Here is a 17,858-nt window from a genome sequence, read left to right on the forward strand (position 1 = left end):
GTAGGAACTGAAAACATGTTTCTGTGCTGCATTTTCAGCACTCAAGTGCATCCACCCATGCAGTGTAACGTAAAAACCGAACCCCAACACACTTTTCAGTGCAGCTGACCTGTGTGTCTGACTGCTGCTGACTGAGTTAAATTTAGTTCAATAAATTAATAGTAAAGATTTTATTTGCGGGGTGGGGGGGTCGGGGGTTCGTGAAGATTGCACGTGTGCGGACATTAACTGACACTGCTGAAAATAAATAAAATAAAAAATCACTCAGTGCAGATTTTTCAATCAACATTAAATGATTAAGTGTGATCACAAATTGTTTCAATATACTTATGCTATCTGTGCGCCTTTCCAGTTCAATACCTGTCCAAATTCGAAATACCAAATGCTGTGTAGCTGCTGTTAAACTTGTACACTGATCATGATGAAATAAATCAAGTTATGTATGAGTAGCCGGTTTAATGAGCTGAGATAAGATGTGGTTTCTGCATTACACTTACTTCCACAGCTCCAGATTAGTGTAAAGCCCATGTACTGGGTTTTCTCGGTCCCGTTCCATTCTGTGATGGCAGGCTCTCTAGATCCACTGGGTTGATGGCAGATCCACTAGATCCACATGCAATGGCTTCTTCTAAAAAAATTATTTTATTGTCCCTTTACAACTGATTTGTATGGCTCCTCTCTGCCTTCTAAACGAAACTAGTAAAGATTTGACAGCTAAACGGCAACCGAACAGCCCCCTATGGTTCGAATTATGGGGGTACTGTACCCCCAATCAAGACCCAGACACCCCCCAGGTATACAAGGTGAGGTAATGTAAACTGATTTTAGACACCGCTGATGTGGACTGTACAATTTGAACCACCTGGGTGCTAGAAGCAGCTTAGCCAAAGAAATTAATACTTCCCCGCATTGCCATTTTTTTTCTTTTCAAAGTTAAGATCCATATGTCAGACTGACGTGAGTTATCTAGATAAGACCCACGACACAATCTTCTCTTTACACACTTATCTGGGTGGAGAAGAGTGGCAGGAGTGATTTGTGTCAGGAAGGTAGCTGCAACGGTGAAAGGGAAGGTTACGGGTCAGTAGTGAGACCAGTGATGTTATATGGGTTGGAGATGGTGGGTGGTGAGATAAAGACAGGAGGCAGGGCTGGAGGTGGCAGGGTTAAAGAAACGTGGGGGGGTACGAACGGACTGGATTAGGAATAAATAGTTAAGGTTGGTTGTTTAAGAGGCAGGAGAGGAGAGATTGCATTGGTTTTGACAAAAACAGAAGAGAGACAGCTGAGAAGGATGCTGAGGATGGAGCTAAAGAAAAGATGTGGAAAACTACAGGGTGCTACATGATTGCCAAAATTAAATAGAAAAATAAAGCAATAATTAAATAATAAATGTAATGAAATGGGAAATCAAAACATCATTGATTAATCTATAGACAATGCATTCATTTAATTATTCATTTATTGACTTCAAATATATTTTAAAAAATGTATTACAGAAAGAAGCATTTGCAATCCTATGATGGGTGGACTGACAGAAAGGCTGTATATTTATCAATCAGCTCCTCCAGCAAAGTGGCTGAAAAATAAACAGAAGAAAATAAACTGCTACAGATCCTGCACAGGTTTTGTAGGTTCATTAATAAAAGTCTTGTATTGTATTATTGAAGTATTAATATACTATACTATAGGAAGCTTCTCAAATCCTGTTTACCTAAAGAATGCTTCTCTCCATTAGCCCAATATCGTTTGTCTCGCTGTAGGTCTTTTGCAGCTTCTGTGAGCGCTGATGATGTGTCTGAAAGATGCTGCACAGCTTTAATCTCCTGTGGTTCAAAATGCAACAAAGAGAGAACATATTTAGAACACATTTAGTGAAGAAATGTGGATTTATTTGCTCATAATTCAGGCACATTCCTTTCTTTCTGTTTAAGTGCCAGAGAAATGTACGTGTGCCTTATTCCAGCACCTCATTCCTCTGAATTACTGGAGTGCTGTGGGTGCACTCGGTGTCTGTGAAGTGTTGCGGTGGTGATAGTTCCATAGCTAATGTAGTACGTGCCCTACATTTACAGAATGAGGAACTGGAAGGATATCAACATGGTATCAAAAGAATTGTGGTCAAGTACAATGTCTACAAAGTAATTATTACCTATTAGTTATTCGCTTAGTGTGTATAATTGTAAGTCTGACCAGACACTGATTCGTGATGATGATACGGACACTGCATTCCAGCAATGTTACTACCTAAGTGTGTCATTCCTGCTTAGATGAGTAAATTATGAACTGCTGCGCAGCCATAGTGTCCTGTGGACCATACCATGTTGGAGACGTGGAGAAGCTGATGAACAGACTGGAAGACCCGTGCACTTGGGGACAGCTTTGGTGGCAACCTTTGACAATAACTGCGGAAGTCTGTGTTGTAGATCTGACTGAACGCAGACATGAGATGAGACAGGTCCGATATGGCCACACGCAACGCACATGGAGACAACGTCGCACTGGGAACCATCACTTCAGACCTCAGGAACTCGCACTACAGCGGGGAGAATCATTCACAATTTGCCATTAATCAAAACACAAATTTGCAGCAATACACAAAGGTGTTTGCAAATGTCACATTCAACAGTTTGCCATTCGAATGCTTGAATTAAAGCACTGAATTCTGGTTTGATAGTAGGCATGGTCCTGAGATTACACACACCCACACACACACTGACCTGGTGAGATAACTAGTCCTTTCTTATTTGTATCTGTTAATCCAGAAAACATACAGTCTTTTAGGGTCAATTTCCCATTCATGGATTAAACCTATTCCTGGACTAAAAGCAATTTTAAGGTTTTTTGAGGTTCCCTTTTAGTCCTGGACTAGTCTTTATACATGAACTGGAAACACCCATTTTATCTAATATGTATTCTGAATAAAAGAGTGTAGGGTGTGAAGTTAAGTCACACATTCAGTTTATAAAGTTATATGCATTGTGGTCATTTTTACCTCTTTCTGTAGCTCCTGCAGGGCTTCCTGGGTAGACTGCAGTAGAGCAGTAGCCTCAAGTAATTCCTTCTTTACTGTTGTTTCACTCATAGGGGCTGAATTCTGTTGACACCTAACAGCACAAAATAAAGGTCATCATATATTTATATTGTTGAATAAAACAACTGGGTAAAAGTTAATTGTACAGAGAGGTACCCAGTAGGCTGTCTGCCATGCTGGCTGCGTCGGGCAGCCGTGCCCTTCGCTGCTGTTGGAGCTGCAGATCGGAGATGTTCCCGCAGGCTGGTGGACCAGGGGTTGCAGGTTGGGGTCAGCAGCTGGTGCAGGTCCAACAGGTGATCCTTACACATCAGCACAGACAGCAGCTTCTCGTTCTTCTCCACACTGTTCTCGGCATCTCTGAACCAGTTGTCCCTGAAGCAGTCAGGATGAGGTGCATGTGAAACCCACAGAAAACACACAGCTGGAGCCACATGTACAGAGATTCTCTGACATTTGTACCTGATTGAGAAGTCATTGTCAGACTCAGACATAAAAGACAGAAGCTGATGTAGGAAGATAAGTTGGCGTAGTGGCGAGGCAAGTCCCTGGAGGGAGTAAAAGAGTAATGTTAAACTCTGTATTACAAATATCAAATAAACAAATCAATAAATGCATACACACACACACACACACAGTACTACACAAAAAGCTTTAGGCTTTAGTGAAACTAGCTGCAAGTTTTTCATCTTGCCAACAGCAAGTCTCAAATTGTTCAGGAAGAAACTACAAGGTAAGAAACTTACCTTGATCAAATCCAAATCATCGAGTTTACACAGCATAAGCTCATGTCCAAATGTAACTATTTCTGTAAATAAGAAAAACTTTTACATATTAATATAGGTTTTGTATCAATAATAATGATATTATCATGAACATTTCACTTTTTTATATACAGCTCAGCCTGTATCAAGTGGCTCACCTCGACACACATCTTCTGCCTGCGCTGGTCTCAACGCTGAGAACTTCTTTTGGATTGGCGGACTGATGCTTCCGAACACAGTAAAAGCAGTGAGCAGTTCTGCGTCCATTCGGGTGAAATGAATAGAGAAGTGCTTGCAGGTACGTACCGGAGGCAGATCCATTTTAAAATGTCTGTGCGGTGTGTGGAGGGGCTGCAGAGGAGCTCCTGTATGCTGTCAGCCTCCGTCAGAAACAGATCGTCAACCAGCGGGCACCCAAGACCCTTTCAACACAATTTCATTGTTTTTGGGCATTAAAAGAACTAGTTACACCATTTCAGGTTTTAGTGAGACATCGTTTTAAAATGTATATATGTACTTGACCCTGGTATGAGTACATCCAACTTAATTCAGAAATTAGCACTTGGTACAGATAGCTTCTTGCTAACGATACCAATGAAAGTCAAATGAAAACATTCAGCACAGATCAGACGAGACTTTGAAAAGCTTTATAACTCTGGAGTGTGTCGGCTACAGGACTCGGGTACCTGGAGAGTGGAATATATTTCCAGCGCCAGCACATTCTCTTTCGAACACCCCGCCATGTTTGGAGTGCGCGACGAAGATTACGTCACTTCCGACTAATTTGAATTTACATAGAAATATAAACCACAGATACATACACAGTAGATATATACGCGACATCTACGGACACGATAGATACATACAACATAGATATATACACTAGATGCCGCGTTGAACTGGGCGTCCAATGGAGCGAATGCGTCAACCTAGCCGCCATCTAGCCGTCTATCAGGGCTGAGATGGAATACAGAATTAAAGCACCATCAACCGGCAAATCTGAGGAGTGATTTTTACTGTCTTGGTTCGTTTCAAATGTCAGACTTGTATTTGCTACCAAGCTACGACCTATCAAAAATTGATAGAGAAGCGTTTTTTGTAACATTATTTTATGTTCAAAATGTAATCTGCTTCTGTTGGAACAGAAGCTGTGTCTTTCCTATGGTAAAATGAATCAGATTAATGTTTATTGTCATTGTCACTTTTCAAGGAACAATGAAGTTTAAGGTGCAGTCAACTGAGTGAGGCACATAATTAAAGAATAAGGTGTATGTATCTATTGTTTATATATCTATGGTATATGTATCTATCGTGTATATATCTATGGTTTATATATCTGTACATTCAATGAAACAAAAAGAATAACAGAGATTACATACATTATATACAAATTACACTGGTAAAATAATGCAGCTACACACACGCACAGTTCATACATAAGTACACTTTTGATCTAACAGTGGTAGAAGGCGAGGAGCAGGACTGCATTTTATCAGAATTCTCAGACAATACAGTCTCTGCTGCGCATTCTTCAGCAGATGTTGGCGCTCCAGGTCAAGGTCGTCCTCCAGCTCAAGTTCAAGTGCAAGATGTAGCTTTATTGTCATTACAGCTACATACATGTTAGACGTACATAGTGAAATTAAACAATGTGCTACATGTAACATTTAAACAATGAAACTAAGTTTATTAGGCTGTGGGACAATCGCAGGAACTGTCCGTGAGAGGCCCATGGTCCGGGTCCGACAGGCTGTTGGCATGACCGGGCTGGGGAACCAGATGAGTCAGACAGAACGGGGTCGTACTGGGAGCCATAGGACCACTGGGTGGAGCAGGCAGAGGAAATGTTGTTAGGAACACAGGGTCGAGGAGCATCGAGGTGAAACATGAACAGGCAGGGATCATCCAGAAAGCACAGTCGGGGTCAAAACAGGTCAGAAACAGAATACAAAACAGAACGGCTTACAACAATGTGAAATATTATCGACGATGAGTTCACAGTTTTATTTGGCCTTTTATGTTTTTTCGATCTTCTTCCGTGTGGTTTCCCTCTGGGTTGGTGGGGTTGTGGACGTCCACGCGCCCCCTGGTGGCCTGGTTGTGGCAGCGTGTGTGGTAAATGTCTGCTATGGAGGGAAGAGAGACTCCATTGATCTTCTCAGCTGTCCTCACTATCCGCTGTAGGGTCTTTATATTTACATCATTTATTAGACTCCTTTATCCAGAGCGACTTACAATCAGTAGTTACAGGGACAGTCCCCCCCTGGAGCAACTTAGGGTTAAGTGTCTTGCTCAGGGACACAATGGTAGTAAGTGGGATTTGAACCTGGGACTTCTGGGTCTTGCGGTCTGATACGGAGCAGTTCCCAAACCAGACAGCAATGCAGCTGATCAGAATGCTCTCAGTAGTCCCTCTATAGAAGGTGATGAAGGTGGGTGGTGGGACACGTTTGTCCTTGGTGACGTTGCCTCTGGTGATGCTGTCTGTTGGCCTGCCCAGTGTTTGTGTACAACTTGTCCAGAGTTTTTCCTCCCCTGGTTGCACATTTTATGTGTTGATTAAATTTGGGGATGACCGCTTTCAGATCTGCACGATTGAAAACCCTCAGGATACTTGCTGCTGATGGTGTCGTGCAAACGCCCCAGAGCCGAGCTAACATTAGCATCTGGCGCCATGTACACAGCAGTATGAAATTGTTTATGGGGGAGGTATATGGGTCTGCATTTAAGTGTCATAAACTCCACGTATGGAGAGAAGTGTCTGGCGACTACAGTGGAGTTCATACAGCAGGTGTTACTCACCTACATGCACAGCACCCCTCCTCTTTTCAGATAAATGCGACACCTAGTGTATACATAACATTTCGTCCATAAATTTAGTTAAATGACGTCAGTGTCGTGCATGAGAACGACTTCCTCTGGATAATGAACACATTTCACAGTGTGACTGGCAAAGTAACAAAAAATAATAGAACGCTTCACTGCTTTTGTTTGAGAAGAGCATTATATTCATTAAATTTGCTACATGTACTAATATTTCCCTGGAGTATGTAAACATTTTGTGATTGGTTACATAATTCATTTTTTCTTGTGCTGTTTTGATTCCTTATCTGACGTGCCTTACTCGATAGTTTACTAGTACTGTCCTAGATCTAAGTATCCTCCCTGACATGGACAATCTGGGCAATCTAGTGGGTGTTTGGAACAGACAGGACCTGTTAATTCAAGTCCATATTGAAGGTTGGGGATCAACAGGGAATCCTTTATGAATGGAAAGGAAAGGTTCAGGAATATGAAAGGGCAGTGGTGAGGGCACTAGTGGCCTGGCGGGTAAGGAAGTGGACCCGTAATCAGAAGGCTGCGGGTTCCCGAACCGCCTAGGTGCCACCTTGTGTTCACCGTGTGCTGTGTTGCAGTGTTTCACAATGACAATCGCTTCACTTTCACTAAGCATACATGTGTTGGAGCTGTGAATAATTTAAGCAAGTGGACTTCAAATCTGTACATATAATTGACACTCTCTTCCAAATGAACCTTAAACGATATTAAGTAAGCAGTGATCACATTAGAACACTTGACAGTGTGGTGCAAACGTAGGCCAACAATCAGACACAACACAGGACACTGGTCAAAGTTATTATTGTAGAATACTCTTGATTTTTTTTATACAGACAAAAAGTGTTACTTTTTTCTCAGTAAATTCTTAGTTCCATACAGTATAGTCTACAGTATACAGGTGTGTTCTCTCATCATATATATATTTATATATTTATACTTTTTTTTTTTTTCTCTTACGTAACAGGCAGGTAATTCATATATTTAATCATTAGAATTTTTTTGTCTTTTTTTTCCATGGTAGCGCAGTAAGAGTATGTTCAGAAGAATGTGCAACCATCTATTTCCATCAGTAGAAAGAGCACTGTGGGAATTCTTAATAATGATAATAATAATGTACAAGCTGTTCAGTTTTTGTTTAATTCTTTACAAAAAAGCATCAAATAAAGAAAGAAAAATAATAAAACACCCATGTTTCCTAAAAAGTAAACAAAAAAAATGCACATGTGCACATTTTAGCCAAATGTACAGCGTTGGTGCAGTTGTACAATAATTAATAATTTTATATTAAATATATTATATACCTTTTCACACTTTTCTTTTTTCTGCTGGGGTAATTTTCCCACTAGAAAAGAATGGAACAAAATGAAGGCAGACAATGGGCTTTTTGGATAAATATTTGAAACTGCATCCGCATTTATGGTAGCAAGGGGTTCAGATTTGAGGTGGTGAGTAGATTGTTCTGTGCACAATTTAGAAGCTATTTTTTTTTTTTTTGTGGCCTTATTGCAGCAGTCCGTCCTCTCCATGCCGACCCGCTCATTGAAAGGTCAGGCCTGTTGATTTTCCGCCCCTCAAATGAGTTCACGTCCACGAGGACCTGCCAGTGCTCGGACCGCAGTCAGACTCCACTGGGACTGTCTGGATCAAGTGAACTCACTGGGAGGTGGAAATACAAGCTTTATAGACAGTTGTTCTATGCACGAGCAGAGGCAAGGACTTATTTGACAGTTTTCTCCATTCTTGATATTTTACTTCTTTCCTATCGAGATGTAAAGAAGAATCACGATTTGAAAAGTGGGCACTGCTTACCAACCAAGAGCCTCGGCCCACGAATTTGCAGCCATAGTTGTTGCAAAAACAGGAGCACACAGTCTGTCATCTGAACGCTTAACTTGATTTGGTGAGTGGGAATGCACCATCAACAGACAAAGGTGAAGGAAAAGGTGACGCAGTCGTGATCATACTTGCAATGTCTGCTTTTGTTTTTTTGTTTTTTTTTGCCAGTTTCTGGGAACTGGACATACTAGAAAATAATTCTATACAGATAAAGGATTTTTCTGAGAGCCCTATTTACATGATATCATGCCTATTTCACAGAACCGAGGACTGAGCAGTCTGTTGCATAAGTGCCTTTGCCATTCTTCACATGATTGTATTGCATTGCAATGCATTGACAAAAGCATTATGACCTTGAAAGTACCAACCCAGAGCGTTTACGGGATGTTACCGGGCGTTCTCCCTGATGGTACTTTGACCAGTGGAATGTTCTAGCATGTTAAGATGTGCACGACATGAGTGGAGTGATGTGGTACTGTGCCAGTCACACAATGCTTGCATTTCGCCTCATTTCCCTGGCGACCACGGTGGGACGTCACCATTACACAGTTTCCTGATATTTTACAGATGTGAGGAATGTGCCTCTGGTCAGGAAGGTCACCACAGTACACCACGACATCATGAGTGGATGGACAATGAATGTCATTAAAGGGCCTGCTAAAGTGAACTCGTATGGCGTATGAAACTCTTTCTTAAAGGGTCAGAGCATCTATTCAGAGGGCCGAAAGGCCGTCTGTGAATAGAGAAGTCATACAACGTGAGAGCCAGGGAGGATGAGATCTTCAACAAATCCGCTCTGCGATGCTCTCAAGCTAATTCACATCCCATCGCAGTAGCTACAGCCGGGGTACGTGCCTATCTTGGCTGGGAGCCCTGGTCAGTGTGTCTTTGTGGTTGTCTAAGAACAACACAATACAATGGAACTCATCGAAACCCAGGATTGTCTCAGCTGAAATGACACACAAACATCTCCCTTTATGTTTACAGTTACTTGCTGGTCTCCAACTACGACTATAGGTGTGGGGACAGAAAAAAAGAAGAAAAATAGATTCAGTTAAAAAACTAAAATACTGGATTTGTTCATTCTAACATGACAGATACGTTTTTCTTCAGGTTTCTTTCTTTTCTTTTCTTTTTTTTAGAGCAAATGCATATTATTTTAGTTCCTAGTAGATATCTTGTTAGTATTTTTTCGTATATATTTATCTGTTTTTTAAGGACAGACACAACACGTACACACACAGAGTGAGAAAAACAGCCAGAGTGATAATGAGTAGATATAAGTCAGATATAAAAACAATAGGCAAATAAATAAATAAATAAATAAATATTTGTGATATATCAGATATTACAGATTTTCATTTAACCCAACAAATAAATAAATAGATAAAGACAATACTTTCGGAATGACAATACTTGTAATTATAGTGGTATAAAGTGGAATGAAATGACCCTGGTTCCACCTGCATCACACCACTGTTCTGTCTTGTCCTGGTAGGTCAGAGTTCACTGAAGCCTACAATGGTCCAGTCCAGCTGAGCCTCCTGTATCAGGGCTGCTCTCCATCCTCTCCTCAGTCCTCTTAGTGGCTCCACAAGTAGGAGCAAACCATTCTCCCTCAGAGTGTGTGAGAGGAAGCCCTAAGTGGTAAAAGAAGAGTAGATGCTGACAGATACGCAGAACGGCTGTGAAAGAGGAGGGCGGGGTAACGGATAGAGGTGGGCGATTCATTTTATCTGGAGGGGTGGGAGCGAAGGACCTACTAATATTCTCCCCCATTCTCACTCCGGGTCAATCTGCTCACACCTCTCATCCTCCGAGTCCTTCTCTGGTCCTCCTGGGGAGCTGCGATCATAGGGAGGTCTCCACGCTGAGGAGGGGGAGGCCCAGTTGGGGGCTGTGGGTCCAGTGACTGTGTGGGTCTGTGGGGTTCAGGTGGGTGCTGCTGCTGGCGTTGTTGTTGCGGTTTGGTGTGATAGGCAGACTGTACTGGCGGTAGGGGCGTGGCCGGGACTGCTGGGCGGGCTGGGGCGGTGGCGGTGGCTTCCGCAGGGCTGGGTGCAGGGCATGGTGCAGGTGGTGATTGTGCTTGGAGAGCTCGGATTCGTCGTCGACGTCCGTGTCATCGATCAGCGGGATGTTGTGGATGTAGTCGTTGATGAGGAACTCGGGGTGTGCCATGAAGTTGTGGATGGAGTTCCTGGATTCCGGTTTCTCGATGCCGGTGTACAGGGAGCTACGGAATGCTTTCACCACCCGCATCTGAACATAGGAAGTGGAGGAAAGAGGACAGACGGAGAGAGAGGACAACAGAGGCCCAAGAAGAGGAGGAATGGAGAGAAATAACAGAAAGGGCAAGACGTTGAGAGGGTCACAAGGAAAGGTTAGGGGGTTGAAGAGGGATAGAGGGGGTGAAAAACATCTGTCAGATACAGACCAGTGGGGTGGACTTCACACACTAATGACTTTGTGCATGCCTGGAGGTGCACAGACAGCTCAAGATCAGGTTGCTGCACGTTAAAATTGGTCACTTTTGATAAACTGCACAATAATATCCATCCAAAATGTGTCCGTTTCTTTTCTTTGTTAACTCCATTATGCACCATGTTCTTTATGCTGCTACATGCTTGACAGCATGATTGCTCTGTATCAGCCTCAAAAGGAAGCACTGCTGCGCAACCTGATCTCAAGAGTTTCTCAAAGAAAGGGAGATGGTGGAACAAAAACAAGTCAAAACCAAGAAAATGATCAAACTGTCAGTACGCAGTTACCACTTACAGACGACAAGACGATGGACATTTGTGTTGAAACCGAACAGAAACGAACATCAAGCCTCAGACACACAAAAAGCACAGAGGTGCAGCCAACACAAACCAAACTTTGGCTATGTGTGTATACCGAGCACGCAGTGTCGGAGACAGTGAAGGAGTCAAACGGAGCGGACGCTGGTACACACATAGTCCAACCAAAAGGAAAAACTGGATTAGAAGGTGCAGCTGACCGTCTGGCAGAGAGTTAAGGGGGGAACCAAAGTGGCAGGCACACAGACGCGCTCAGACTTGGGGAGCATGTTCTGGACATGAAGAGGAGGGCGGGTGCTGCACCCCAGAAGGAAGCGGTCCCGATGCTTCGCGGCATTCCCGTTCAAGTTTGGGGCCCAGATGTGAGTGAATGACGACGTTCGCGTGATCATATGATCTGATGTTGGCATGCACCGACTGAGCAGAGCACGTAAAGTAATACAGCGTGCCCTTCGATATCGTACGTCCACCTTTCCCTTCGCGGATTGCGCTTTTGCCTAAACGTCCGACCTCCCTGGCCACCGCACGTCCGACCCCCCTATTACATTTACATTTTACATTTACAGCATTTATCAGACGCCCTTATCCAGAATGACTTACAATCAGTAGTTACATGGACAGTCCCCCTGGAGACACTCAGGGTTAAGTGTCTTGCTCAGGGACACAATGGTAGTAAGTGGGATTTGAACCTGGGTCTTCTGGTTCATAGGCGAGTGCGTTACCCCCTAGGCCACAACCACCCCACGTGTATTAACACATAAGCATTATTTTGCGTTATGCCATATGCAATTATGCCTTCATTTCGTATATTTTTAAGCTGGTAGCGACTGGTAAGCGGTGTATTTTGACGTGAGGTACACACACGACAAGCTCACTTTGTGATTTATTTAAAGATGCACTACGTAAGATTTGGTATTTTTTGGTATCTCCTGCCCAGGGTGCCGAGTAAAATTCCGATGCAGCAAGTCAAAGTCGTAACTCATAAATAAACGGCTGCAGCAGGGATGAACCAGGCAGCCAGACATTACTGACCCCGAAAGCCTCTTGTTGCTCTGGTCCTGGACGCACGAGCAGAATTTTTACCAGTATGTTGGTGGCGTTTAATCTAACACGCCTACTCGCATTACCTGAATTGCAAGCCACCCACAAGCAGTGCGTTACTAAGAAAACCCGTCCGGCTTGTATAGGGCCGTTTTAACATGTGACAGTAAAGGGAATTAGGAAGCGAGCTTGTTGGGCGATGCTCAGACGCGCTTCTGCACCCATCAGCCTCCTCGGCGATGAACGGCGTGAGCGCAGGGGGCTTATTTGGGGTTCGGAGGAGCGAAATGCAGGTGTCAGGCATGTCTGGTGAAGAAAGAGAGACACCCCCCCACCCACAATTCCAGCGCAGCAGTCCCGCTCCGCCATAAAATGGAAAAGGAAGGAAGAATGAAAAGGAAGATGGCGGCCAGCCACGCTCATGCCTTGAGGACAAATCAAATGAAGCCATGGCACATATACACACACGGGACGGAGTGTATATAGTTATGTATGAGGAGGTTCGAAAGCCCGTTCCTTTGCTGTGGCAGCCCGAAGGTGCAGCACCCCCCCCCCAAGCAACTCACCCAGCAAAGGAAAAGAAGCTAAATAAAAACTCGAAATTAAGAAGAAAGAAATCATCTCAACACAAACAGGAAGAAACAGTCAAGCATTTGGGTTAAGTGCTTATTTGTTTTTCCAAAGAGCCTGCATGTTGACAAGAAAACAGGATGCAAATGCAAATCTGAGCAATTCGGTCTTTCTTTTTTTTTTTTTTTTTTTTTCATTTGTTCTTGATGGCAGCAGGTAAACTTTCGAGTATAATGCCCACATAAATAATATATTTTTGGATGGAACAAAGTGAAGGCTCTGGATGTTAGCATGCCAGATTACTCTCCTCTGCCTCCCTGATGTCGGCCCCTTCAAAGGAAAAGCTTGATGGAAAAACGTCACTGTTAAAAAAAAACGAAAGAAAAAAAAGAGGCTTTACTCAACAGACGTTCCCAAACACGTTGGGCGAAATAATGATGGAACCAAAGAAGAAAAGCAAAGCAAAGTGTGGGAGCAAGAAGAAGGTAAGACATATAGGTACTGGCAGTGGTTAGAGAAGCTCTGATGGAAAATAAAGTCACGTGATGATGATGATGATGATGTTGCATCCTGTCCGGAGCACCTGCCTCTGACATTTCCTGGAATTCTGTGCTTAGTGCCTATATACTGTCATTACTGTTGAATTATTGTTGGGTTTGGTACACCGCTGCCTAATCAGCAGGCCAGCATCACAGATACTTGTTTCAAACGGCGCATAAAATTTGAAATATGAGGCAAGAAGAAAGCAAATGGCTTTTTTTTTTGTGGCATGACAGGACACCAAACGAAAACAAAAGTGATCCACGGATCTGTGAGGAACATCTAGCTAAAACTCATTTGCTGCACCAGACGGAGGGGAAATTTCTAATTACTGTTCTATCATCATGGTTTGCAACTTTTTTTTTTGGAAAATATGGTCATGGCCAATGGTAAGGCCTATTTGTTTTGTCTGATAAAATGTTTTGGGCAAAAGGTTCAAATGTGTAAAAAAAGATACCGTATTAAATATATAGAATTATATTGTAAGGTGGGTAGTAAAAGTGTGGTGTAAAAAAATGATCCATAAAAAAAATATTTTAAAACTTTAATGTGACCTTACTGTATCTTCATTATGTTTCATGGTACTTCCAATGCTGTGGATTTTTTTTGCACTCTTCTCCTAACTGATATTGTTCAGTAGTGAGATCCCTTTGATGCTTCGTAAGCTTTCTGCCGGATGTTTTCTTGGCTTTTGCCTCAAATGTATTTATTGGACATTAATCATATTCTCTTTAGTTGATGGCAGGTGTGTCCAAAAGGAGACTGGATGCTAATTAAATCAAGGATTTCAAGGTTATTGGTCCTCTGCCAGAGCTTATTGAACATTTTTATTGCTTGTCTTTTTTCAGATTTGCTTGTTTAAAGGTCTCATTAAAGGTGGCAACGTTTTTAAATTATTTATTGTGGACTCATTATTACATCACAAAAATCTGCCATTTTAACAGGGGTGCGTATACTTTTATATAGACTTTAAATGTAGTGACTCTTCCATCATTTAAAGTGTCAAAATATCAAGTGGTGCAACCATCCATCCAAGACTACATTTTGGAAAACTTCTTTGATAAAACTGTATTCATATTTTTTTTTTTAGTCATGTTAAAAAAAACGCATTTGGATATCATCATGCAGATATCATGTGATGAGTCCAAAAAACATATCACTATTTACAAAACGTTTTATTTCTAAGAACTTTATATTACTGATAACTTGTAAAAAAGTGATTATTAATCGCTGTCGCACCAGATAACATTTTTAAGGCCATTTCCAGTTCATCTAGATGAAAAAAACATTTGTATACAACATTCTGAATGTGTTTAAATACAACAATAATTATATATGTCATTGACCCTTCTTTGTCTTTACATGGGTTAACATGATGGTGGTGGAATCGTACCACATGGCACCGCCTAAATCACATCATATCCAGTATAACATCTCAGCTCATACCACACCACCACTACTACAGGTCCTTCATGAACATGGAACAGGAAAATGGTTGGGGTTGCACTGATGGAAGGACCACATGGGGTTAAAAAGAGGGGAAAAGAACCTGCAGTGACACCCAAACTATACGTGGAGGGGGGAAAATGACGAACTGACAGTCACAAAGCAAGTGAAGAGTGACATGCACGTCTGGATGACAATTCATCCCTGCAAATAATAATGGTATATCACACACGCACAAAAAAATGAAAGAATTCCAAAGAGAAACATCCCTTTGAGAAGCTTTAAAGTCATTGTGAGAGTTCCATGAAGATCTGACATTTAGCACTGGACTGGCTGACAGAACTCACAAAACGAATCTCATAACAGTCACAACAATGCACAGCAGATGGGACAGTTCAGTCCAGCCTGGCTAAACTGGACTCTTAGGTTCTCCGTGCTTGTTTGCCAAGACACCTATAAGTCAGGAAAAGGGTGCGAGTGAAAGAACAAGAGAAGGGGTGGAAAGCGTGAGGAGACAAGGACTCTGCGGAAGGAAGCAGAGTTTACCGTGCTGGAGCTGAAAGAAGAGGGGAGGGAAGAACATGGTCAAAAGCACAACCTTACAGGGCTTTATACTCGAAGGTTTATCGCCGAAGGTTTGGACATAACGGCTCGCCAACGTCGGGTAACGTTAAGGGCTTCTTTTCCGTTCTCTTATTTTTGGCAGGCACGCTTGTCAACAGAAACCTCTTCAAAAACAAAGCTGTGCCATGTTCTCTCATTAGTCCTTTAAAGTGACGATCGCTTATTTGACAGCTAGACAGCTGTCACCAAAGTTTCACAAGTTTCTTCTTCTTCTTTTTTTTTTTTTTTTTTTTGCAGCAGCAGCCAAAAAAAACAACTCAGCTCCAAACTGAATTCTAAAAAAGGTCAAAATAATCATTTTAACATGTAATTGCGAATGACTGGTTGTTCGCTAACACAGTTTATATTTTCAGATAGCTTTAAATCTTCTAAATTTCTTTCTTTTATTTTTCTTGGAAGCGACAGACACGTCTCTGAGCAAACACAAAGCAGCGGTGTTAGTAGTCAATTCTAAAACGGGGACAGGATCAGAGAGAGAATGGCTCGTCCGACCCACGCGGGGACACACACACAAACGAACGCAAGGCCATCGGACAGCAAAAACACCCAACCAAACGGCGAGAGGAAAAGAAGGAAAGAAAGAAGGGAGCAAACCAGCAAGACAAGAACGAGATAAAAGGGGGGAGAGACGCAGTCCACACAGTCACATCCGACAGGCAAAAGGGCCACACAGAGCACTGACAACAACGACGAGAGCACCGTGTCACACGTGTGTGTCAGTCAGCCTGGTGTCTGCGAGGTGCTTCCGCTTTAGTACACTTATTGTACCAGCACATACACACTAGTGTACTTATGCATGCGTGTAATTATATGAGAGCAAATGGCTGTGTGTGTGTGTGTACGTGTGAGTGTCGGGGACACTTGTGAGGGGGACTCACTCCCGAGGCTGGCGCTTGCATTGGCAGTGGAGAGAACTACGTGAGTGGGGGTAGAAATATTGGTTACGTCATGAAGCTGGCTGAGAACTGAGGAGCGCCGACGCACAGCACCCTGAAAGGAACCACTTCTCTTGAAGGTGCTCACTACCTCCATCTGCGGGAGAGAGAGAGAACCACATCACAGACAGGGGGGGGGGTGTCAGTCATTTCTATGAAGGAAGCCACGTTTTGAAATAGTCCCATGCAGGATACACACACACATTTTGCACTCCGTGAGAGGTTATATTTCTGTACCCCCACCAGCTCTGAACAGGATCTGAAGGTGACGCTGTGATGTCACAAAGATACACCGCGCACCCAGCTTTAAAGCCAGTGTTATCCGTGAGGCAATACGCTTCAGAAGCTATCGATTGGTGACGTATGCATCAGCATTAGGGAACGCTGATAGGAATTTGGTGATGGAAGCTGCAGTGGAATCCATTCACCATTATTCTACGGGTAATTGCGTCTGATGAAAAATGGAGCTGGCTGCCCTGGGAGAGCCGCTGTGGATGAACGCCTTGATCAAATTAAGGTGACGGATGGTATTAGGGCAGCCGTTGTAATGCGTGTTGTGTTTTGTCTGCTTCAAATTGAACGGGGGGGGGGGATCGATGGAAACCTGGTAAGGAGCTTTGCCAGCACTTCAGCGAGTGGCGGGAAGCGCCCCAACATCAGGGGCCGTTTTCCGCTCTGCGCGTCCCCTACCACACCGCGGGGCCATGTCCCCCCCGTGTGTTAATACATCGGTTCACAGACACGGCGTCCTGTGCCAACACGCTTGCCGGGTCTCCTTCATCAGGCATTTACCTCTAACCGCCATCTGACGATCAGATGCGATGAGCTGCCTTAATGACCTCATTAAAACCTGGGCACACTTCTGCCGGCTTCAGAATAACCAGAGGACGCTCCCAGGAGGCAGATTTACTGGATCAGAGTTGGGCATCGTGGATGGAAGACATCTGTCATCCCAGCTAATAGGGGACATTGCTGGAACATTTTATTACCTCCAGAGACAGCGTGCTAAGAATATTCTCAACCAACATAAGCTTTCTAGAAACGGTGATGTCCTGTAAATATCTTGCTCCTTTTGTTTTTCATCGGTAAAAAAGCGCCATACCGGTTAGACTTTAAATTGTATTCCACTGTTTACATGACAAGTTACTGTCTGAATGATGTAGATATTTAATCATGGAAGATAAACCTAATAATAATGAAGTATTTGCACTTGGTTGGGCGATATTTCATGGTGTATTATTTCTAAAGTAAGGTTGATAGCTAGTTTTATTGATACACAAGATGGTCCACTTGTGTCCAAGATCAGTTTAAATGCTTGACTAGGTCTTTGCTTCTGCCTTCCAAGTCTCCTGTTTAATGGTTAAAGTGATTGATTCTTAGCATTTTGCCCACACAGTAAATGGAATGTTACAAAAATGTCCCGATAAGA

General features: G+C 42.9%; 2 protein-coding genes across 7 annotated transcripts in view; both read right to left on the minus strand.

The window, feature by feature from the left end:
• Positions 1-1,444: 1,444 nt before the first annotated feature.
• On the minus strand, positions 1,445-4,558 carry haus7 (HAUS augmin-like complex, subunit 7). The gene is made up of 10 exons (XM_028994485.1): positions 4,485-4,558; positions 4,105-4,220; positions 3,957-4,024; positions 3,781-3,842; positions 3,497-3,582; positions 3,191-3,409; positions 2,996-3,107; positions 2,321-2,536; positions 1,715-1,826; positions 1,445-1,579 (listed from the first exon to the last, which is right to left on the minus strand). The coding sequence occupies exons 1-10, from the start codon at positions 4,539-4,541 to the stop codon at positions 1,518-1,520; spliced, it is 1,110 nt and encodes a 369-aa protein (XP_028850318.1). The 5' UTR covers positions 4,542-4,558; the 3' UTR covers positions 1,445-1,517.
• Positions 4,559-7,420: 2,862 nt separating this feature from the next.
• Positions 7,421-17,858, minus strand: part of atp2b3b (ATPase plasma membrane Ca2+ transporting 3b) — a 43,076-nt gene continuing 32,638 nt past the window's right edge. For 3 of the 6 annotated variants that reach the window (XM_028994785.1, XM_028994784.1, XM_028994783.1), the window contains 2 exons: positions 16,373-16,526; positions 10,567-10,734 (listed from right to left, as the gene is read on the minus strand). In XM_028994785.1, coding sequence (XP_028850618.1) covers positions 10,709-10,734; positions 16,373-16,526 — 180 coding nt within the window. In that variant the 3' untranslated portion in view covers positions 10,567-10,708. Of the gene's footprint in view, positions 10,735-16,372; positions 16,527-17,858 lie in introns of all 6 variants that reach the window. The other 3 variants (XM_028994780.1, XM_028994782.1, XM_028994781.1) reach the window with 1 other exon arrangement.

Source organism: Denticeps clupeoides, chromosome 10 (genome assembly GCF_900700375.1).
Source record: "Denticeps clupeoides chromosome 10, fDenClu1.1, whole genome shotgun sequence".
NCBI lineage: Eukaryota > Metazoa > Chordata > Actinopteri > Clupeiformes > Denticipitidae > Denticeps > Denticeps clupeoides.

Excerpts from the sequence above, each read along its gene's own strand:
- haus7 (XM_028994485.1), bottom strand. The coding sequence starts at position 4,541 with ATGGCGGGGTGTTCGAAAGAGAATGTGCTGGCGCTGGAAATATATTCC. Across the intron at positions 4,025-4,104 it reads TTAAAATGGATCTGCCTCCG|CATCAGTCCGCCAATCCAAA; the intron begins GTACGTACCTGC and ends TGTGTTCGGAAG. Across the intron at positions 3,583-3,780 it reads ATGATTTGGATTTGATCAAG|GGACTTGCCTCGCCACTACG; the intron begins GTAAGTTTCTTA and ends TACTCCCTCCAG.